General features: G+C 33.1%; 1 protein-coding gene across 1 annotated transcript in view; it reads left to right on the top strand.

The window, feature by feature from the left end:
• Nucleotides 1-25,506, top strand: part of SCN7A (sodium voltage-gated channel alpha subunit 7) — a 104,019-nt gene that overhangs the window by 13,950 nt on the left and 64,563 nt on the right. The window contains exons 3-10 of the mRNA XM_025404749.1: nucleotides 2,259-2,377; nucleotides 2,736-2,825; nucleotides 4,131-4,259; nucleotides 5,752-5,843; nucleotides 10,565-10,771; nucleotides 11,042-11,111; nucleotides 14,013-14,154; nucleotides 19,137-19,343. Of these exons, the coding sequence (XP_025260534.1) occupies nucleotides 2,259-2,377; nucleotides 2,736-2,825; nucleotides 4,131-4,259; nucleotides 5,752-5,843; nucleotides 10,565-10,771; nucleotides 11,042-11,111; nucleotides 14,013-14,154; nucleotides 19,137-19,343 (1,056 nt within the window). The remainder of the gene's footprint in view (nucleotides 1-2,258; nucleotides 2,378-2,735; nucleotides 2,826-4,130; nucleotides 4,260-5,751; nucleotides 5,844-10,564; nucleotides 10,772-11,041; nucleotides 11,112-14,012; nucleotides 14,155-19,136; nucleotides 19,344-25,506) is intronic.

The raw sequence follows: 25,506 nt of genomic DNA, 5'->3' as shown, positions 1-25,506 counted from the left end.
GAGTAATCCAGGACTGAAGTCAAGAGGAGACAGAGAGAACAAAGCTGAGAGGAAACAGCACGATTTGACTGGCTAAAAATGCCAAGGTTTTCAGCGTAGAGGAATGGGGATGCCACTGACAAAATGAAATAACTAGAAAGAATATCAAATTTGGGGAAGGTGACAATTAGCTTCATAGTGAAAAAAATTAATTTGTAGAGCATTCAATGATATTGTCAAATGGGTGACAAGGAATTGCACCACATTCTCTGGATGGAAGACAAAGTGATTTTTTTTTTTTAATAAATTACAATTCTTTGGAATACTTGTCATGGTGGAAGAGTATTGTCATTTTACGGTAGAAATGTATATATTAACTTAAAAGACTCCCATATCTCTGGTAGCCTCCATGGGCATTATGCAGCATTGTTATAATATACATGCTTAATCTTGAGAGCATTTTAATGAAAGTATAAGTTAAGCCCTCATCTCAATTACTTCTACATTCAGTTTTTGCTATGTTTATGTCATAATAATTGATATGGCACAGTAACCATAGGGATAGGTGTAATATTGCAGAGTTCTGAGTACCCTGCAGTGTGTACAGACATGGTTGGCAAAGCGCTAGTTGTGTTATTGAAGACAAAACCAAACATTTTGAAAAATAAACCAAGGCCCAGAGTTACTCTTGGTCTAGTTCCCGTGAAACATCTGGAGCAAGAACTGCACAGATAGCTTGGTATAAAAGTGCTGTTATAAATGACAATTTATTTGAGTTATATTAGGTTTATTCTGTTAAAGGTGGCATAAAATAAATACTTTTATAATTAATAAGACAATTTCAGCTCTTAAATTGGGAGATTATTATATCTGAAATTACTCATCACAATCACATATATTACATCTTGTGTGAAGTTTGAGATTGTTCTGGAAAATAGCATGAAAAGCACATTTAAAAAAAATCAGATTTACTTCAGCTCTTTTAAGTTTTTATTTTCTGTTTGCATTTAAAATAGAGGGAAGATAGCTATAGTATAGGTCAAAGTGTTCACAGATTGTGTGTTAGAAAAATATTTTATTAAGAAGAATTATATCACAATTTGGTTTCCATTTAGAACATTTATTCATGAAATATTATTGAATATATATTTGTACTAAGTAGTCTGTTTTTCTGTATATATACAAATATAAATAGAAATAATCACCTCTGCATAACTGTATTAGATGCTGCATACTGTAGCATCTAATAGATTAATTTAATATATAATTTTAGTATACTATAATTTATTGTGCTTCAGTATGTTATATATTATAAATTATAAAATATACTCTTTTAGACTGTAAGCTATAAAATATTTGCTATTTGTATTTGTTTATACCGCACAATAAAATTTTTCCAAATGGATATATAGTGGAGATATATATACACACTTTCAATGGGTGCACATATATATATATCTCTACACACACAAAAAAATATATAAAAATATACAAACTTGCTCATATGCAGGTATTAGATATATATACCCACAATATATATACACATGAATATGTATTATATATATACACACATTATATATATACACTTGAATATGTATGTACATATTCATGTACATACACAAGCATGTACACATATTTAGATATACGACTCAATTTTAATTTCAGAATATTTCTGATATTTCATTATTTTTTGTTAGAATTTTAATGCTTTAATATCTCAATGTATTAGGTTTACATGTTATAAATTTCTGGTTTAGATATTGTATGTTAATGATATCATGCAAGTTTGGTTTTATTTCATAGACAATTGTTAAGAATTAATGTACTATTTCAATTCATTGAATCTTCTTTGCTACCATAATCCCACATTTGATTTGCTCTAAAATAAAATCTAACTTTTAACATTCATTACGTTCTCAGATACACCGGCTCCGGCATTTTTAAATGGATGTTCGTGAGCCATTGGGATATTGTGTTCTTCCTATTCTGTTGGTTCTCTAAGGAGACCAGAGGTTGGCTTGAGACAAACAACTTTCTTGGGTGTAACAGTAGCAAAAAACCCAAAAAAGCAAAAATGGTAGATAAACAGACAAGCCTCAATACGAATAAAAACATCTAAAATCCTTCCATTTGACTTAGTCTATAAAAATATATAAAAAAAGAAAAGTATAGCTGTTAGAGTCAAAGACTATAATGATGATTGATTGACAATTTGTTGCATAATTGATGAGATTATGGTTCTGAGTTCTAATTTCACTTGATCGCTTTTCTTCTTACAGACTTTCATAGTATTAAATAAAAATAGAACAATCTTCAGATTCAATGCGGCTTCCATCTTGTGTACATTGTCTCCTTTCAATTGTATCAGAGGAACAACTATCAAGGTTTTGGCACATCCATATCCTTTTCTGTTGACTTGTTGACTTTAAACTGTGCTGACATTAACTGCAACTATACTGTTATTCAACTATTTCTGCAGTATTTTTCTCTTTTCAATTTATGTCTCATGTTAGGTCATATTGAAATCTAGATTATACTTCATTAAGTGTTCCGCATTTGAAAATACATATAAAGTATATTTTCTAATATACACAACAATAGTAAATATTAACAAATATTAATGCCCATTGTTCAATAAGATTAATATGTTTCAACATTTAAGAAAATATTTTAGCTCAATGTATATAAATATATATAATAGAAATATATCTTTTCCAATATTATTTATTAACTATTATTCCTTGACTATAAGCTACCTTTTTCCGACTGTTTATTCTAATTAGTGTCCTGCTTGATTGCATATTCATGTCCCTGACTAATTTGCCAAAATGGAGACCAGTATTAGAGTATGTTATATAATTATTTTATACATATCATATATAATTATATATTTTAATATTTTACATTTTATTTTAATAATATTGAATTATATAATACATTATATTTTATATTATAATAAATTTAATATTTGTTAATGATTAAGATAATATTTCAGTGCTTCACATCTATTTTCTTTGCTGTTGCAATCTCATTCCTGATTTGCTTCTAACTCAGGTAACTTTCATTCCTTTTCATTCATTAAGAAAATCCCTTTCTCCCTTTCTGTTCTATTCCTCTCTTTCTGAAGACATACCAGTCATCTGACTTGCATTAGACTATAAGGATGGAAAGACCCATTAAATTATCTGGGGAAAAAGGCTTTCTTGAAGTTACCTTTTGAGCTTTAATTTTGGAAGGTGACTATAACAATATCACCATAAAAAAATGCTTGAATATATATATATATATAAAATAAAATTAGATCTTACACATGCCCTTAATGATGATTATTAATTATTGTGTAATCCCTATAGGGATCAAATTTGATATTTGATGTTTTTATCATTTACCTACATAATATGTAAAGACTATTACCTCTCAGCTAGGATTTATTGAATTTTTTTATTTTTTTTAACTTTTATTTTAAATTCAGAGGCACAAGTGCAGGTTTGTTACATAGGTAAACTTTTGTCATGGGGTTTTGTTATGCAGATTATTCATCACCCAGGTATTAAGCCTAATACTCATTAGTTATTTTTTTCGTAATCCTCTCCCTCCTCCCATCCTCTGCCCTCCAAAAGGCCCCAGTGTGTTGTTCCCCTCTATGTGTCCATGTGTTCTCACCATTTTGCTCTGACTTTTAAGTGAGAACATGCAGTATTTAGTTTTCCGTTTCTGTTTGCTAAGGATAATGACCTCCAGCTCCATCCATGTTCCTGTAAAACAAAATTCATATGGAACCAAAAAGGAGCCCAAATAGCCAAGGCAATCCTAAGCAAAAAGAACAAAGCTGAAGGCATCATGCTACCTGACTTCAAATTATACTACATGGCTACAGTAATAAACAAATTAAAAAGTCAAATGTCATGACAAATGCCATAAGACACAGCCTACCCTATTTAAAGCATTGAGTTAGGGCTCAAGGAGCACTTGCTTTCTTGAATGTTGTCTCATTTATTGGTGGTTGGTTTGTTTTGTCCTACCAAGTAGACCTGGTCTCACCTTCCTGATGACTTATTCTTAAATGCCAGCTAGTTATCATAAACATAGTATTTCAGAGTTGACAATGTATTATTCTCACCAATAATATTTATATGAAAAAATTTCTGCAGGAATACTTTGCTTGGAATTTACACATTTGAAATACTTGTAAAACTCTTTGCAAGAGGTGTCTGGGCAGGATCTTTTTCCTTCCTTGGTGATCCGTGGAACTGGCTCGATTTCAGCGTAACTGTGTTTGAGTGAGTATTTCTTTAAATTGAGTCTATTTTAATGTTTTGCTCAGCAAATGTTTTTCATGAAAAATAATTGACGTCTACAAAGATTTCTGCCTGAAGATAGTCTGCAAGTGGAGAATACTTCAAAGTTATAGTCATAGTGAGCTCACTCAGCTGCCTCAGACCTAGTCCTCAGAAGATGCAATAAAAATGAAAGGAGTGGGTTATTTTCTGCTTTCTATTTGGAACAAGAATGATAAATATTGAATTTGTGCATTTTAAGTGTGTCTTTTAGTGATCAGTGAGCGAATCCCCTGAATACTTAGGAGAAGGTCCTAGCAGATTTGATTCTCAATTCCCAATCTACGTTGCATATAGCTACATTGTTTAAGACCAGTAAATATGCTAGAGATCAGAATAATGTATCTTAAACACCCACCCCCTCACACACATTTTCTGGAATGCTTCAGACAATTCTAACAATTTCATGTCTCTTTTTAAAATACTTCTATTTAGTATATTCTAGCTACGGAAATCATTACTGGCATCAACCTCTTGTTAAAAATAATTTAAAGTGATTTTCTATTTGTAGATTTTGGGTCAATTTTTAAAATAACATTTATAAAGGTCATAAAGAGTGTCTGCTATATTGTAAGCAATCTAAAATAGTGTATCATATCACTGTAATCATTACCATCACTACTTTTACTGTTATTACCATTATCTTTGCTGTTTTGCTCTTTCTGTTAGTTAACACTTGCAGAGCCCTTACTATATGCCAGGTGCTCTTCTATGTACTTCGCATAAGTTAACTCATTAAATCTCTCAAAAAACCCTCTGAATCAGGAAGTATTATTAACCCCACTTTACAGTTGAGGCAACTGAGGCAAGAAATATTTAAACAATTTGCTCATCTTGCACAGTTAGTTCATGGTAGAGCCTGGATTTCTACACAAGCAGTCTGGCTTCAGAGTCTGTGCCCTTAATCAACACACAGTCTGCCTTACACCTTCATCATCATCACCATCACCATTGTCATTATTATCACCATCATCATCAATGTCATCACCATCATCCTCATTCTCATCCTCTCTTCATCTTTATTCTCATGTCACCACCATAATTACCATCATCATAAGTTTAAATACTTAAAATGAATCTTATTCCTTAAAAAACTAGATATTCATTTTTCATTGTAACTATCTTTTCAGTAATTAGATAACACAAGATTTTTGAACATAGTGTAGAATATTTGATGAGAAATTAAGAGTATTCACAGTGTCAAACTTTTGTAAACTCTCATAAGTTTATAGGTTAATATTTACCTGGCCACTTTCTACTGCAGTAATCTTTGTCTTCTAATCAATAATAAAACTGTTTGCAATATGGAATCATGTGATGAAGGGAAATGTTTGCATATATGGTTTTAAAAATAAGTTTCAAAAACCATAAAAAGCCAAGAATAAGTAGCAAAGATGTAATGTGACTTTTAGGTAACTCTAATTTAATTCCACAGGGTTATTATAAGATACTCACCTCTAAACTTCATTCCAATGCTTCAAACTGCAAGAACTTTGAGAATTTTAAAAATTATTCCTTTAAATCAAGGTAAGAAATTGCATTGAATATCTTTTTTTCATTTTGTTTTATATACTGCCATGTATTCACTTGAACTTCCCTGTTGTTGTTCAGAGGAAATATTGAATAATGTTTCCACTCTGAAACCAGTGAGTTATCTGAAATTTACATTTATGTCACTCTAGGAAAGAGGAGAAAAATACATTGACTGTTATTTATTTGGTGTAGGCTCAATTTTTACAAAACCAAAATATAGACATCAGTAAAATATATTTTAATTTGTAATTCTTACAAATTATATTTGAACTTAAAAAATTCTTCTTAGACTTCTGAGAGAAATAGTGGTCTAGACATATCTAATCTGCCTCTTTCTTTTCCTCATTTTATCAAGAAACCAGTTGATATGAACAAAGTAATATAAAACAAGATGAATTCCCCTTTGCTTTGAGTGTTTGGATAGGGTGCAATTCACATACCACAAAATTCATCTTCTATCAGTGTGGTTGCAACTTTACCACACTGATGGAAGATGCTGAAGACTAAGTTACAGCTCCCATTTCTGAAGACATTCTAACAGAAACACACCAACACCTTCTAGTTTGTTATTGTGAATGAATAAGAACAGTTAGATAAGAACAACGCTACCCAGAATGTTTTAGCTGCAATTCAGAAGTGTTATGAAATAGCTGTATCAAGAAAGCAAATAAGGAATGTAATAAAAGCAAAAACAAAGCCTACAGGCAACTTTCATAGACCAGAAAGAAGGCTAAATATATATAGGCTATGTATTTGTAGTTCAGGCAGAACAAATGAGAAAAACAGATTGGAAAGTATGGTGATAATTCATAACCTGTAATATACTCAAACATTGATTTGTACACATTAAGCTGTTGAATTGTGGAGCTTGTGAATTATATCTTAGTAAAGCTGTTTAATAAAAACTGTCTGTGGCATGGCAGCTTTATCAAATCTAGTGAAGGAATCAATTAGTGAGAGTTATCCTGATGGGAATTTCACAGCTCTAGCTCCCTTACTACTCCCCACATATTTCACATGCATCTTCATCTTAAGACTAGAGGTAAGAATTATTAAATACATCAGATGAATTCAAGTTGTAATAATGTAAGAAGAATTCATTCACTAGAGTTGGAAGCCTACAGGCTGGTAGAGACCTCTCACTCTTTTTTTCAAGGGAGAATGTACTAGGTACATACCAGCAATATGGAGTGAATGAAAATATTTTGCAATATAGAAAGAGAAACATATATTTAATAGAAAGCAAGTATCCTCTTTTAAAATAAATGTGCTTAAAAATAGAAGCATACATAATAAATTATCTTTTTGCAGTCTTTCAACAAATGATGAAATGAGAGAGTAATATGGGCAAATATAACTAACTTTAAGACAAAAAAGTGATAAAAATTATACTACCCTAGATGAACATTCAGCGGTAATAGAAGCCATAAAATAGTATTATCAGTGCATCAAACAAGCACGCTTGTATAAAGGAAGACTAGAGGAATTCTGTATTGATACAATAGAACTGAAAAATGGAACGGATTAATGAAGGAGAAAAGACTAAATTCCATCTTATGCATAAACGGTGATCCTGAAAACAGACGAGAATGAATATAAAAGACAAATTATTGAAATACATACAATAGAAAAAACTTAAAAAAATTTTAACTGGAAAAGGACCCTACAAACGAAAGAGATCAGCTTATACTAGATAAATAATAACTACAATATACACTTAGACATATTATAAAATGTTATAAATGTAAAGTATTAAAGAATAAAAGTATTATAAAATTCTTCAAGCAAAAAAGCAAGAAACATACATCATGGACAGGTCACCCTTAGACCTCATGTTAATAGTAAACTTAAGTAGGCAGTGGAGTTTCAGAGCTTGGGAGAAAGTGTAGGCAGGGAAGTTGAGACACTAGAATTCTATACTTGGCTGTCATTTGTATGTATAGTCAATAAATGTATGTTCTCAGCTGTGCAAGAGTTCTCAAACAGTACTTGTGTATCTTTTCAGAATATCTGCTGAAAAAATAAGTATGAAAATAAAATATTTAGAAATGAGATTATTTAGTTCCAAAAGTAATTGCAATGAGCTCTGAAACCATTTCGACACAGAACGGATTGCAAATTACTGTTGTTAGTGAGTTGCAAAACAGAATGCAAATATTATAAATCAGAAGTTAGCACCTGGACTTCTGTGGTTCATTCTTGAACTAGAGACATATTTTATTTATGTTTTAGAAAACTTTGAAATAGATGTTAATATTATAAAAATTTAATGATTTTATGTTGAAATCCAATTTAACTTGGATGAATTGTCAGGATAGGTCCACCTACATTTATGAATGACAACAACCTGCCGTGGATGAAGAACAGCTGCCACTTCAAGTCAGGCAGATTCATCCAAGTCCTCTTAACTCCCTGTTTGTGTGAATTTATGCTTCCTGGGAAGCCCTCGTAAGGATTTGAATTTTATCCTTTCTATAAACCATGATAGATAATATGTGATACAAAATACACAATTCAACAATTATAACTAGGTCAAAGGTCATTACTTATATTAGCAAAAACTGAGAAGTAAGAATAGAGAAATGTGAGAAAATAAATACAGTTATTTTCTCGCCTTATGTGGTGGGACTGAGTAGACACAGTCTTATTGATGTAGAGATATGCATGTTATTTCAAAATAGGAACTTAAATTGGATATAAGTTCTCGAAACATGTATTTTATCTAAAATACTAAAGGAAAAAATAGACACAGTAAATTTATTGACAAAGGAAAATAAACACAGTGAATAATAAGGAGAATATAGAAATCAAAAAAGTAAGGTATATTCTAGTGTAAACCTAATTTACGAAAATAAATGCAATTGATTTAAATTTTTTTTTATCAAGGCAGAGACTTTAATATGAAGTCAGAAATACAATTAAACTCTATAATAGACTTACACTAAGCAGAATGAAGGTTAAAATTTAAAAGAAGGAGGAAGTTATACCAGAAAATTAAGACCAAGATTGGCATATGGCCCAGAACTTTCTAACAAAATCTAATTAGTATATACTAATGAAAATGATAAGCAGATTTAATTTTATAAAAATGTGGTGGTGTCATTTCTTTTCCATCAAACAAAATGTAAGTGCTAAAATTAAAGCTCCACCAAAAATTGAGTATACAATGGAAATTATCTATCTGTATGCATTTTATATATATAATCTATATATATATATACACAGACATATATTTTTCTTTAAGAATTGCTCTTCTTAAAAACATTTCTGACAAAACAATATGAAAAAAAATTTAGTATAAAGATACACTAAGGACTCATGACTGTTGCCAAATAAGCACACCGTGCAAATACACCTATTTTAAAAGTTTGGAATAGTAACTACAGAAATTACATTGAAGTGATTTAATTTTTTTCTAATGAACTGCCAAAAATATTTTGAAATGTTCCAGTTTTAGTGAAGGCTTATAATCTGGTTTATACTTTGGTTCAACATCTCTCGAAAACAATGTGAACATGTGTATCAATGCTAAACCACTGTTGTATGTTTGACACCGAAGTTCTATTATATATCTAGTATAATACTTTGAAAAGATTTGCTTGTAATAAAAAGAATGATACAATTCTAAGTGGCAAAAGGAGGCTATAAACATATATTTAATTATTAAGTCAAATTAAAATTGTATATTTAATCTAGATTATCACATTTCTGTAGTCACAAGAATGACTTTATTTCAACCCTGTCATATTTTACTCAAGAAATCTAATCATCTGAAGTCATTCAAAAGAATAGTTTTCAATTCTCACAATAAGATAGAAAGCAGGTATTATTTCCATTTAAAAAAATTATGAAACTAAAGCATACAAATGTTGACTATTTGCATAGTTAACATCACAGAGTTAGTATATTCTTATTCATCATTGTGCTGAGCAGTTATTAGGAAACTAATGCACACAGACTGGCAAATAAGAGAGCAAGTGAAAAAGAAAAGGGAGGAGGGAGGGAAGGATGGAAGAAAGAAAGCAAGTTTATACACAAAAAAGTTAATAGTAATTTATTCTATGAGATATGATTATGTTATTTTTGTTTTTTCTACTTTTCTACTTTCAGAAGTCAGCATGTATTATTTATAATTAGAAAAATGAGTATCCTTAAATAAAGCCAGTTTTAAGTTTGAATTCTCTATTAGTATTCTGTTATAAATACAGTTTACATAGATCACAGTTGTGTTATTCTCATTCTTGCTTATTGAACTTCTTCATAATTTTATTTAATTAGCTCACAAAGTTGAATTATTATAGTCAATTAAAGAATAATATAGAATACTACTGTTTCAAGCTGTTTATTTTTTCAAGAACATTTTAATTTTGATTTATAACCTTACGCCTTTATTTATGCTTACAAACACTGGAGGTTGGTATGACAAGCAGTAACCAAGAGAGGGAGGTTGTTTTTCTTTGTAAAGAGAAACAAGCAAATAATTAATTTTAAATAGTGTGTCTGAATTATTTTGTTAGGTGTTAAAAATTAGCAGTAATACATAAACCTCAACTTTTGATTTATTATTCACTTTATGTATGAGACCCAAATAATTAGAACATTATAAGATAAAACTTTTGATTTCAATGGAGTATGCAGTTGCTATGGGAGAAGTTTGCCAATAGTGCTTTTCCAAGATATTACATTATTTCAAAAGCAAATGTTTCTCTTTCCAGGTCTGAAGTCCCTCGCAGGGGTCCTGACCCACTGCTTGAAGAAGCTTATTGGTGTCATTATCCTCACTCTGTTTTTTCTGAGCGTATTTTCTCTAATTGGGATGGGGCTCTTCATGGGCAACCTGAAACATAAATGTTTTCGATGGCCCCAAGAGAATGAAAATGAAACCCTGCACAACAAAACTGGAAATCCATATTATATTCGAGGTAAGAATCACCTTGTCATGTATATAAAAAATTGAAACTTTTGTTAAAGGCAAAGCAGTCTTCCCAGAAATGTTGAACACTCAACATTTTGCTAGATTCCCAAAGGCGCTGGCTTGTGTATCGGATGTTAGGTTAAAAAGGCAAGGATATTTGCTCTTTTCTTCACAATTGCAGACAGGGATTTTAGCTTCTGCAGAGATCCAAACTGATTTCCAATGTGGCGCTAACTCATAATTACATATAGAATATCATTTCTTGCCTATTTTTCAGAAACAGAAAACTTTTATTATTTGGAAGGAGAAAGATATGCTCTCCTTTGTGGCAACAGGACAGACGCTGGGTGAGTGGTATTAGTTTTATTCTATTAAATCATTATCACCTGTTGGTAGTACTTAATGAAGGACTGTTGTTTTTACTGTTGCTTCCCATTTGATTGTATTATCTCATTTCATCATCAAAACCATACTGAGAAGTTGTCTTAGTCTACTCAGGCTGCATTAATGAAATATTATAGACTGGTTAGTTTAAAAACAAGAGAAATTTATTACTCACAGTTGGGGAAACTAAGAAGTCCACATCAAGATGCTGGGCCAATTTGGTGTCTGGTGCAGGCATGTCCTCTGGCCCATACATGGTGCCTTTTTGCTGTGTTCTCATGTGACAGAAGAGGCCAGAGGTTCCTCTCAGGCCTTTTCTCTTGGTATATCGATCACATTCAAGAGAACTTCACCGTCATGACCTAATCACCTATCAAAGGCCCCATCTCCTAATCACCTTGGGCGTTAGAATTTCAATATGAATGTTGAGGGGACACAAACATTCAGACCATAGCAGAAGTATGCAATGTGGAATACCATTCATCCAATTTTATAAAAAAAAGCAATAGTCAGACTAATTCAATGATTTCTTCAAGGTCAAGAAGCTAGTAAATGGCAGAGCTGGAACTTACACAAGAATCTTTTATTTTTTATTTTTTATTATGCTTTAAGCTCTAGGGTACATATGCACAACGTGCAGGTTTTTTACATATGTATACATGTGCCATGTTGGTGTGCTGCTCTTATCTTCTGTTTTCAAGAGTGCTCCAGAGCTAGTGAGAATGACCAAGAGAGACAATATAAATCTATCATTTGGAAAGAAGTTTTGGGAGAAAAGAAATATGAAAGATATGCTGATGGAAGCCGCGATAGCTCGGGCTGGTTGTCCTGGCATGCAAAGAGGCGAGGCTGCATGTTCGAGGCCAACCTGGGCAATACTGAAAGCCTCACATCCATTAAAAAAAAAAATTGAAAAGATATGCTGATACTTCACTTATTTAATCTCTTATATGTTTTTATGGCTATAATTTGCATTAATAAAAACCTCGTTCTTAAAATCAGCATTTCAAAATAATTCTTAAGTGAGGTGACAAAACTGTCATGTCTCATTGTCCTATAATTTCAGATGAAAATTACAATTCATAAAGGGGAAACAGGGCACTTCGCAGCAGTGTGTGACTCACGTAATTCCCTCCTGTTGCTTTGCTCAGCTGGGATGACTTGGCAGCCATCTGTAAACTCAGCTCTTTCTTATACTCTGGTGCCCAGATTAACAAAAGGCTCATGGGGGAGGAGAGCATGAGTTATATGGTTTAGTTAAATTCAGGGGTTTTTGACATTTTCTCACTTGCTCAACACACACACACACGCGCACACACACACACAATCACACACATACATATATATAGTTTGTTTGTTTGAGACCGAGTCTTGTTCTGTTGCCCAGGCTGCAGTGCTGTGACTCAATCTCTGCTCATTGTAACCTCTGCCTCTTGGGTTCAAGTGATTCTCGTGCCTCTGCCTCACAAGTGGCTGGGATTACAGGCATGTGCCACCACGACTGGCTAATTTTTGTGTTTGTAGTAGAGGTGGGTTTTCGCCATGTTGCCCAGGCTAGTCTTGACCTCCTGGACTCAAGCGATTCACCCACCTTGGCCTTCCAAAGTGCTGAGATTACAGGTGTGAGCCAATGCACTCTGCGCCCGGCCTCAGCACATATTTTTTTGCCCCGCTCCTGCTAGGCTCCCATTCTATTCTCATATCCAAATGGTGAGCCCATCTCTTTGTATCTGTCCCATCCCATTTCAGCTAATTCCTTTTATGTACATTGCAAGCTCAAATATGACCTGAAATACATTTTGGATATATGTACGTGGTCATGGATATTCAGGATACAATGGTATATTTCAAGGCAAGAAAAGAAAGTCATGCAGTGTTTCACCTGCAGCAGTCATACTTGGCTGCATGGTAAATTATCCCAAAACAACAAGACAACAGAACTTCATTTGCTCAGATACTATGGGTCAGCAATTTAGCAAGTCCCAATGCATGAATGATTTTTAAACCTCTCTTTGTTCCATTAAAACTAAAACAAGTAACATGACTAAACCCAAAATAATATGAGAGAAAACTACACAAGGGCGTGGAGAGAGGAAGCATGATTTACTGGGCTACCACTGTAATCATGGAACACAACACCGAAGCTCCTAAGTGGATAGAAATATGAGGACTCCCTGAAAGGAAATAAAATAAATATTTAATTGGATCTGCCTCCCCATGTGCAAATACTGCTTATAAATTATCGACGCAATAAGTGTTTTCTCACCCTTGAATAGTGGGTTCTAAAGGCTTTACATGAAGTCATTTGAAAATTATACCCTCAACCATTGCAGTTGTATTTTTATCAGTACTATTTTCCATCAGTTCACTCTGATGTTCAGATATTTCCCTTTTGATATTGGAGTAGTAAAGATATAGTTAATACAAGGCATTTTATTCTTGAAAAATGGTAAGATAATAGATTTCAGTATTCTCACCACAAAAAAAGTATGTGAGGTATGCATGTGTTAGTCAGCTCCATTTTGCCACTGCACAATATATACATATTTCAAAACAGCATGTTGTACTTCACAAATATGTACAGTTTCTCTTTGTCAATGAAAAAAATAAAGAAATAGAAAAAAATGGTTTGGCAAAAACCACTTTTGAGGCCCCTTTTTATTTTTGCTTAATTAACACCGTTCACTGTATCAACTTAAAATCTAACTCATGTGTCACTTTTTAGCAGGCAATTGTTTGGGAGAAGGCATTATTCTCCCTGTGGAAAAGTGAGTTCTCTATTACTCAGGACAGATGTTCTGTAGTTATGATTTGGCCATAATGTCACCTAACAGTAAGCAGGTTTTTTTCTTTGTCTTCTTTAGTCAGTGTCCTGAAGGATATGTGTGTGTAAAAGCTGGCATAAATCCTGATCAAGGCTTCACAAATTTTGACAGTTTTGGCTGGGCCTTATTTGCCCTATTTCGGTTAATGGCTCAGGATTACCCTGAAGTACTTTATCACCAGGTAAGAACAGAAAGAATCTGTACTGTAGTTAGGAATGGCACCATGCCCTCGCTTCTAAGATAATGGTCAAATGTAATATAGTTTTTTAAATGTTTACGTGCAGAAGAATTGGAAGACAAAAGAAAAGAGAACTAGAATTACTGAATGTCAAATTATAAGCTGGCCACAATGCCACGTGTATTATATCTTACTTAATCTTTGAAACAATTCTACAAGGTCAGAGAGAGAGAGAGAAGAGAGAAGAGAGAGACTGTATGTGTTTGTTTGTGTGTGTGCTTTTTATATGAAGACACTAAGATTTGGAGAGGTTGAGTAGCCTCCCAAAATTTACAGCAGTTGAACCTCCCAGATCTCAGATCATAGTCTTATTTCAAAGCCTGTGATATTATGCATTTGATAATCACTAAATAAAGTACATTTCTAGGTATTAATTCTTTAGTTAAAACATTTTGAATTTATGACATTACCATGTTTTAAGCAATTATTTATTGAATATATACAGTGTCCTATTTCTTTTTGTTCTTTTATTTCCTCTTATCCAGTTCAATATTCAATCATGTTCCAGTTACCATAACAGAAGGCTTACTGTAATGAGAATTGAAATTCAAATTCTGAGAATCTGTGTTCATAACTAATTATGTATGTGTCATAGTTTCTCAGGTATGATGCTCATTAAAATGGGGATGCAGTTTTTCTTTGAAGAGAAGTTCTATCATAGTAGAAAATAGTGTTATTTTCAAAGCAGCATTACTCTAACTTCTGAAGTTATTTATAGTTGAAGGAGAACATTCTTTATTTTTAAACAAACATTCATACACATCCAATCCATGCTTATTTTGGTTGACTTGATAAATTTTGGGCAATATATGTGTATATATGGGTCATCAATGATGATAGGCTAAAGTAATATATTTGGGGCACAGAGTTTCATAATATATTGTTAAATGGAAATCAAGTAGACCAAACACACATGCAGCATAATTGTATTTTTGGTAAAAATAAAGAAAATATTACAAGTGACATTTTTATACAAACTATATTTTTCTAATTTTGTTAGACTGGTAACCTCCATTGGTATTTCCAGTCTCTTTGATAAGATTCAGTGTTTTCTCCAAAACACTAGGAGGTTCTTATTTCTAAAATAATTTTATCATGTTATTCTTCTTCTAAATGTCCGTCAGTGTTTTTCAAATTCCCATAGGCCAAAGTTCCAACTCTATATGCATGATATATAGTGCCCTTCAAGGTCTCATCTGACTACATCTCCTGATTTATTTCTTAACATACTCTAATATATGCTCTCTGTATAATTATTTAAAAGGTTTGCTGCTTCCTGAATGAGCTTTTCTCGTAATGTCATATTTCCATGTATGTTATACCCTCTCCCTAAATTTAACTTTCCTCCTATCTGCCTTCAGTTTCATGCTTCAAATTTATGCTGTGAAACCATGATTTCTTCTTTGAGCTTTTCCCCAAGCCCAGTGTAGAAGTAAGGCACGTCCTACATGGAATGCCACGGGCCACTATACTTTCCTCAGATTGTGATGTTTTAGTTGCTTGTCCAACTATTTTCCCATTTAGAGACGAACTGCCTGAGAAACTACCTGCTAACTTTTTATCTATCTGAGAAAAAAAAATAAGAATTTTTGTCTTATTTTAATTTTTGTTGCTTTCTCAGCATCTATACATACAATGCTTAATGGAACTTTAATAAAAATATAAGTGAATTTGTATGGACTATATCACTGTATATGCTATGATAATACAGGTTTTGCTCTTCACTTATTACACCCAAAATGTATGAATTAATTTTCTCATTAGCAATTGTTTTAAGATAGTTCTTTCCCTCTACCAAAGAAATAGGGAACCAGTCTGGAAGTGTCCTGCTGTTAGGGCCTTCAGGATCTTCATTGTTGTACTCCAAGTTTTTGTTTGTTTTTTATACTTTAAGTTCTGGAATACATGTGCAGAATGTGCAGATTTGTTACATAGATAAACATGTGCCATAGTGATTTGCTGCACCCCATCAACCCATCATCTATATTAGGTATTTCTCCTAATGCTATACCTCCCCTTCCCCCCACCCTCCAAACAGGCGCCCCGGTGTGTGATGTTCCCCTCCCTGTGTCCATATGTTCTCATTGTTCAACTCCCACTTACGAGTGAGAATATGTGGTGTTTGGTTTTCTGTTCCTGTGTTAGTTTGCAGAGAATGATGGTTTCCAGCTTCATCCATGTTCCTGCAAAGGACATGAACTCATTCTTTTTTATGGCTGCATAGTATTCCATGATGTATATGTGCCACATTTTCTTTATCCAGTTTAACATTGATGGACATTGGGTTGGTTCTAAGTCTTTGCTATTGTGAATAGTGTACTCCAAGTTTTTACTGACTAATGTAGATAGAGTTTGTTTTGATTTTGTCTAGATTTGTATGCTGAACATTGCCTTAAACTGAACTAATTATGAATAGGGAAATTTAGCAATTCTTCCCAAAGAATATAGTGTATGTTTTGGAGATTATTGTTTTCTATTAATTCAAAATATATTTATTTTATCCAAGTATTCTAGTATGCTGTGGGTACAGAAATGAACAAAACAGTATCAACCCTCAGGGAACAAAGTTATGTTTACAGTATAGCTAATATTTATTGGGAACTCGGGATGTGCTAAGATCTTCGTGTATAATGTTTCATTTTATATTCATAAAAAGCATTGAAATAGAGGTCACAGTTAGCCTCTATTTCAAATTAAATGTAATAAAACTAGAAATTGTATACTGTTTTATGCTAACAAGAGCATGTGCTTTTATGCTCCACTAGAATTATATAGTGGAGAGAGCAAAAGTTCTGAATTCAGGCATTCCCTCATAGACTGTGAGATCTTGGTAGCTTTTTTCCTATCTAATTTTCATTTGTCTTCTGTATATTGAAAGCAATATTGAATAAGATAATAAACATAAAGTATAGTTGTCCTTCAGTATCTATGGGGGATCAGTTACAGGACCTCTGGTGGATACTAAAATCCATGAATTCTCAAGTTCCTTAATGTAAAATGGCATAGAATTTGCATATAACCTACATACTTCCTGTATAAATTATCTCCTGTATAAGTTAAATGAGATTACTCATAATACCTAGTACAATGTAAACGCTATGTAAATACAGTCATGTGTTACTTAATGACAGGGATACATTCTGAAAAATGTGTCATTAGGTGATTTCATCATTGTGTGAACATCATAGAGTGTACTTCCACAAACTTGGTTGATGTAGCCTACTATACTCCTAGGCTATATAGCGTATGTAGCCTATTGATCCTAGGCGACAAACTTGCACACCATGTAACTATACTGAATACTGTAGGCAATTGGAACACTATGCTAAGTATTTGTATAGGTAGGCATATAAAAGATACAGTAAAAACATAGTATAAAAAACCAAAAAAATTGATATACCTATATAGAACGCTCCATTAGAATCTTTTGAGATCACTGTTGTATATGCTGCTGGTCATTGACCTAAATGTTTTTACATGGTATGAGACTGTATAGTTGTTACACTGTATTGTTTATAATGACAAGATAAAAAGTCTATATGTTCAATATAGATAAAATTTTAATATGTATAGTTTGGACCCATGGTTGGTTGAATCCACAGAAATGGAACCCATGAATACTTGGAACCAACTCTATTTACTGATGTGCATGGCCTGAAGGGTACTTTTTTTTTTGAGAGATGGTGTCACTCTGTCACCCAGGCTGGAGTTCGGTGGTGTGATCATGGCTCACAGCAGCCTGAACCACCCTGGGCTCAGGAAATCCTCCCACCTCAGCCTCCTGAGTAACTGGGACTACAGGCAAATACCATCACATCCAACTATTTTTTTTTTGTATTTTTAGTAGAGATGGGGTTTGCAGTGTATTTCATAATACCTGTTCCTGACTGCTGAATGCACTACAGTAAATAACAGGTACTTCAGTGAGAAAATATTTAACCAGTCCTAAATAGTTTACTCACTGTGATGATAGGGCTTATTAAAAATACTTTTAAAGACAAATATACTCTAGGTCAAGAAATTATTTCTCATTGAATGTTTGAGCTTTCTATTAATCTTTAAACATTCTTTACTTTACATCCACACAATATTTTCTGTAGATAATACTTTTCTGTTAATTTCTCATTTGTTTTCTTAAATTTTGTTTATGTACTTTTGATCAATGAGGTCAAATCAATGGATAATATTTTATATTTGTAATGCTCTACTTATAATTTTTAAAATCTTTTAATTTTCTGATCTGTCTTAGGCAGTTACTATGAAATAAAAAGCTAGTCAGTGCTGTGTTTGGCAATCTAAAATGTTGTAATTTGCTATCCATAAATGTCACCCACTGCATTGCCTTCATGTAAATGGGTAATTTGACTTCCCCATGTAGCTTGTCTAAAGGTTCTTCACCAAAGCAGATACTCTGACAGGTAAAGAAATAATTCTGCTCTCCATTCCTTGTAAAGACTAATTTTTTAGTTTGCTGTGATTTTTCCATAAAGTAATAATCAGAAAAAACAATCTCCAAACATTCTCTGACTTCATTAAACTTCATATATTTAAAGATTCTTCTGCAAAGAAAATAACTTTCCATGTTGAGGCTGTCCAGTTTCTATATCGAGAGATGACAATTATTTCAAATGTATTTTCTCTATCAATGAAGACATAAAAATCAAATACTTACCCTAAGTTAATTAAATAACTAATTTTCCCTTGGTTTTACAGCATATATTTTATATTTCACATGCATGTCTCAAGTTCAAAAGCTTTTCATTTATTTCTTCAGGTGGAGCCAGTGCTTAAACAGTCTTATGATTACATTCCATTTATGGCTACATTATTTTCCTAACAAAATTTTGCCTTTTATTTTAAAATAGGAGAATCACGGAAGATAAATAACATTTTACTCTTTTGTCTTACTTTCTACCTTTCCTTAGATACTTTATGCCTCTGGGAAAGTCTACATGATATTTTTTGTTGTGGTAAGTTTTTGGTTTTCCTTTTATATGGCAAGTTTGTTCTTAGGCATACTTGCCATGGCCTATGAAGAAGAAAAGCAGAGAGTTGGTCAAACATCTAAGAAGATTGAACCAAAATTTCAACAGCCTGGGAAAGAACTTCAAGAAGGAAATGAAACAGATGAGGTATATATATATATATTTTATTTTTATGTTGACACAACAACCATTTATTTGCTCATGATTCTATGGCTTAGGCTCAGTTGAGACAGTTCATCGCTGGTCTCATGGTGGTCACAGATTGCAAAAAACAGCAGGGGAGCAAGCACCAATGCCAAGTGCTTTAAGGCTCTGCTTGTGTCACCTTTGTTATTGTCCAGTGGGTAAAGCAAGTAACATGGCCAAGGTTAGAGTTAAGGTGGAAAGGGATTTCCTAAGGGTATAAATAAAAAGAAGGAAATCTGTGGCTATTATGGCAAATAATCTACCACACTTATGATTTTTTAAAAATTGTTATTTATTTATTTATTTATTTATTTATTTATTTATTTATTTTGAGACAGAGTCTCACTCTGTTGCCCAGGTTGGAGTGCAGTGGTACAATCTCGGCTCACTGCAAGCTCTGCCTCCTGGGTTCATACTATGATTTTTTTGGTTTGGGTTTTAATTCTTTTTCTTAGTGATGGTGGTGTTCTTTATTTTTCTATGCAGTTTTAAATTTTTAAATTTTTTATAATTTCAACATTTTTTGGAATTTTAAATAATTGCTTTATTAGAGCATCTTTTTATTATTATTATACTTTAAGTTCTGGGATATATGTCTAGAACATGCAGGTTTGTTACATAGGTATACATGTGCCATGGTGGTTTACTGCACCCATCAACCTGTCATCTGTGTTAGATATTTCTCCTAATGCTATTGCTCCCCTTGCCCCCACTCCCCGACAGTTCCTGATGTGTGATTTTTCACCTCCCTGTGCCCGTGTGCTCTCATTGTTCAACTTCCACTTATGAGTGAGAACATGCGGTGCTTGGTCTTCTGTTCCTGTGTTAGTTTGTTGAGAATGATGGTTTCCAGCTTCATCCATGTCCCTGCAAAGGACATGAACTCATTCTTTTTTATGGCTGCATAGTATTTCATGGTGTATATGTGCCACATTTTCTTTATCCAGTCTAACAATACTGGCAAACCAAATCCAGCAGCACATTAAAAAGCTTATCCAGCACAATCAAGTCGGCTTCATTTCTGGGATGCAAGGCTGGTTCAAAATAAGTAAATCAATAAATGTAATCCATCACATAAATAGAACCAATGACAAAAACCACATGATTATCTCAATAGATGCAGAAAAGGCCTTCGATAAAATTCAACATCCCTTCATGCTAAAAACACTCAATAAACTAGGTATTTATGGAACATATCTCAAAATTTCAACTTTTAGATTCAGGGGCTACATGTGGAGGTTTGTTATGTGGGTATATGGTGTGACAGTGAGACTTAGGGTATGAATGATTCTGTCACCCAGGTAGTGTTTGGTACCCAACAAGCAGTTTTTCAGGCCTTCCTTGCCCTCCCTCTTCTCTTCCCCATCTAATAGTCCCTTCTCCCTCTAATAGTCCCCAGGGTCTGTTGTTCCTATTATTAGGTCCATGTGTGCCCAGTGCTGAGCCCCCATTTAGTAAGTGAGAACATGCAGTATTTAGTTTTCTGTTCATGTGTTAATTCACTTAGGATAATGGCCTCCAGCTGCATCCGTGTTGCTGCAAATGACATGGTTTCTTTTTTTTTTATGCTTCTTAAAATCACAGTGCTAGAGGTGTCTTTTTAAGGTCTTGGAGTACATTGCCTTCTAATAGATGTTTATATCTGTGTGTAATCAGAAGATCAAAAAATATTTCAATAAGGGAGCTTGCTTTTGCTACAACTTTGAAAAATGTCTGGTGTTAACGCAAAAGTGACAGAATCTTCCATAATTTAGAAATTAGAAAGTACTAAAAGGATGGATAAAATTACAGTACTGAAGTTGTAGACAGAAATAAAATTAATTTTTTGGCTTTCTAGTTCTTCCCAGAGGAAATGCACTATGTATCATAGTACAGGGAATTATTTTATTCCTGAAATAATTAAATCCAGATGAATAAAACCTAACAATGTTTTACTGTAATTTTCAACTAGCTCAGTGTTGTGCTTTAATTTTTTTTCCAGCTTATTTAGCCTCATAGCAAAAACTTTGGTGTATTAATTTGAAAGTATTGACAGAAGTAGCATTAAGGAAGTTTTGTAAAATTGTCTTTAAAAATCTAAACTGTGCATGAGTGTGCTTAAAGAAGGGACCAGATGGAAGAAAGCAACCAGAATTAGCTTTCTAATATTCTGCAGGACCTGGTACTCTCACGTCTCTTCCTTGAACTACCTTTTTGGTAAATGGGAAAAAGGTCTACATTGAGCCAGAGAACAAAAAATAGAGAGGAGCCATACCCAGAACCCTCTCATAAAGGCATAAAAAGACAAGGGGGAAAGGTAAAGGGCCGAGATACACTCTGCCACGAAGTGGAATATGTAGTAAGGTACATTAATACGAAACATCCCTACTAAGTCAAAGAGGGAAATGTTAACTCCCCTGTATATAACCCTTTTATTAAGTCATCACCAGTCAAGAAACTTTAGAAAGCTACTGTACCAAAAAGTGGGATCTGAACAACATGATGTAAGATCATACTGAATGACTCGATAGCTGCTTGTGTCCATAACATGCATACCATTGAACAAGAAGCAATTATGGACTGTGTGAAGAAAACATGTATAAAAACGGCTATTGAGTATTCCCATTATATATGAGTAAGCCACAGAAAAACAAAATTGAAAAGCTTTCTGTTTCTAAGAAATGAGTCCGGGGTCCTTCAGATTGAGCGATTAGGGTTTGAATGATATGTTGAACGTGTAATTTGTTCTGAAGAGGTATTTCACAATCTTAAAGGCTTATGGCTGCACTCAATTGTATCCAAGAATGTAACAATACTTCTCTGATCCTAGATGAAATGTTTTATTAACTCTGCTTATGAAGAACTTGGATATTTCCCAGTTTTACAATATTTCCACTCACTTTTCTACTCTGGATCACATTTTCTGATTTTTATTAAAATTTTTAATCATAACCCATTTCTTTTCCTGGAAGATTCCTAGAACATTTTATCAAGCAGAATTTTCTGGGAAGTAAAAGTATACACTATTTGTGCAAGAATCTTCCCCTTTTATTTATAAATACAAAAACTGGAAAAAATAATGTAAAATGGAACAAATTGAGGGCTCTACAGGTCACTGATCTGCTTGTAAACCAGTGAGATGTCAATTCTAATGCTGGAATTACCGGGATATATTGCTCAGGTGCTTCGTATTCTCACATTATAGGAAAGCTGTCGGTCATATTGGCCAAAAGCACAGCTCTGCAGTCAGATAAATGTGGATTTCAGCCCAATTTAGCTACTTAATAGATGAATGATGTTTGCCAAGTTTGTTAGCTTTTCTAAACTTCAGCTTTTTAAATCTGTAAAATGTATATAAAGTACCTGTCTTATGGGTTGTAGTGAGGTCCAAATGAAATAAATGCATGTAAAGCACCAAGCATTGCTTACACTATACTAAGCAACTGAAAAGCGTTATGAAGAATATTAATAAAATTATTATGAAATGTCAATATTATGCATCATGTTGAAGAGAACTTTTACACAAACTATTGCGCTCAGCAATCTATATTAAGAACACTTGATTTTTATGGAAAAAATCAGATTGAATAAACTCACATTTTAGAAGTGAATTATCTCATAACAATATAATAACATTAATATCATGCAACATTTATTGCTGATTTACTATGTTTCAGACTCAATGCTAAATTTTTACATACATTGTTGCCTTTCTACTGTGACAACATTTGGAGGTATTAGAATTATCTCAATATTTCACATTAGAAAATTGAGGTTCAGTCTCCAAAGTGGGAAATGTAGAACTAGCCATAATATTATACAAGATATTAAAATGTTTATATTATTACACTATACAATTTAATTCATGGTAATAACGTTCATAAATAATCAGTCACTAATTATAGAGAACACAAGAAGGCAAATGCAAGAAGGCATGGCTGTTCCAATAGAGAAGCACCCAGCAACATAAAATTCTTGTCTTTGACTCTATTTAGGTATAATTAAAAGAATAATAAAAGTGACGATGGCAGTCACATAAAATGTTTATTGAGGGTCAAATATGCACCAGACATATGATAAGTACCATCATGAATTCTTGAGTTTAATCCTCACTGAGGAGTTCCAGCTGCAGAGATTGATCTATACTCACTGATATTTGATTTCACAGCACTGAGGAATAGAATCCATCATTTACCACTTCACTTCCTCATTCCGGAGGCTCAGTGCTGAAACAGTAGCACTCCTTGCAGGTGAAACTTTCTTATGAATTGTCAACTACTGGCAAAATCTCAGAAAGATAATCATGTATATAAAATTGTAGAAATACAAATATTTTTTAAAAATGTTTGCCACATTTAAAATGATAGTCATAATTCATCTAACTAAACCATGATTGACAATTGTACAAAGCACTGGATATAAAAAGTTTTAATAAACACAAATTGAGTGTCTATCTTCATGAAGCTAATGGTCTAATGGATAGATTATCAAATTATCATAAACACTAAATTGTATCTCAAGGACAATAAATTATGTGTTTCTTGCTGTTATGGAATAGAAAACACAAAATACCAGATACAATATATTCTTCCCAAAATTTGAGTTAAGTCTAATTCGCATCTTGATCCAATTGCTTTTTTTCCCCCCAGAGCCTATAAGAGAGAGAGGAGTACATTAAATTACACTGAAATGATACAATCTACCTAATACAGACTGTGAAAAAGTCTAAAGTATAAGCAACCCAGAATCTTTACAAAATAAATCATGTTGGAAAAAATAAATTAAATTACAAGATAATTGATAAAACTGCCAAGTATATAAAATATTTGGACCTTGTTTGTATTTTGATTAGAACAAATCAACTGTAGTGATGTTTTTGAGTAATGAATTGGGTATAATATGAGTACTGGTTAATATTAAGGAATTACTAATTTTGCTAATTGTGATAATGGTGTTGTTATTTATATTTTTAATATTTTATCTGAAAAATGTATTATCTCTGAAATTTCATTTAAAATAAATATTTCAGAAAATAAGTAGAGTGAAGAATAAATGAAAAAGGAAGAATAGAACATTAGTAATTGTTGAGGCTGGATATTGGTTACTCGGTGGTTCACTCTATTATTCTCTGCTTTAATAAATTAAAGGAAACTGGGGCAAGTGGAATAAAACAGAGAGACATGGTCCTTTGAAGGCCTTTTATAAAGGATTCTCTGAGTCAGAGAAGGTTTCTATGAGAAACTGACACTTGAGCTGAGATGTGAAGAATGTGTCCAAGCTAAATAGATGGAGTGGGCAGGGTGAGTCAGAGAATTAAAAAGGCCAGCATGGCTGCAGGAAAGAGTAACCCTGAGTTCATGACAAACTTGTCAGATATTCAGGTAAATGCAAGACATGTGACCAAGTTCTTCCTTGTTACTACTTCCACTCCAAAAAATACTTAAACGAGTTTTGAGAAAAAGAATCCTAGTCACCTTTTCCAGTTTAATTTTAATATTGGATTGTCAAAAGTTCAGGCATATGCCCTTATTAGCTCTTAAATATCCCATAAAGGAAGGGTGTTGAGTAACAGTCCTCTCAATTTTCATTGTAAAATAGCTATGTCCTTAGTATTTGGCCCATGTGTGGGCATTTATTCAATATTTGTAAGAAGCTCAATCAAGGTAAATATTTTACTAGGCAGACATGTGGTTTATTCATTTCATATTCTGAAATCTATTCATAGTTGAAGCCAAAGTAGTAGATAATTGAGCACTAACTATATCAGCAACAGTATTATTACCACGTACTTTATTCCCCATTCCCCACCCTGGACAATTATCTTTACTGAATTGCTTCTTAATGCGATTCCAACAAACATTGTCCCTATCTGAAACAGCTCTATGAAGAGTAATTAATTCCTCTCCATTAAGGATATAATCAAGGATATTATTCACTATGTCTCACAATATCGTCTTTAGGAGATACACATATAAGAAATCCTGGGGGGGCGGAGCAAGATGGCCGAATAGGAGCAGCTCCAGTCTTCAACTCCCAGCGCCAGCGACACAGAAGACCGGTGATTTCGGCATTTTCAACTGAGGTACTGGGTTCATCTCACTGGGGAGTGCCGGACGATCGGTACTGGTCAGCTGCTGCAGCCCGA

Source organism: Theropithecus gelada, chromosome 12 (assembly GCF_003255815.1).
Source record: "Theropithecus gelada isolate Dixy chromosome 12, Tgel_1.0, whole genome shotgun sequence".
In the NCBI taxonomy this organism is placed as follows: Eukaryota; Metazoa; Chordata; class Mammalia; order Primates; family Cercopithecidae; genus Theropithecus; species Theropithecus gelada.
The sequence above is the reverse complement of the archived record's forward strand: the minus strand, read 5'-3'. Positions and strand labels throughout refer to the sequence as shown.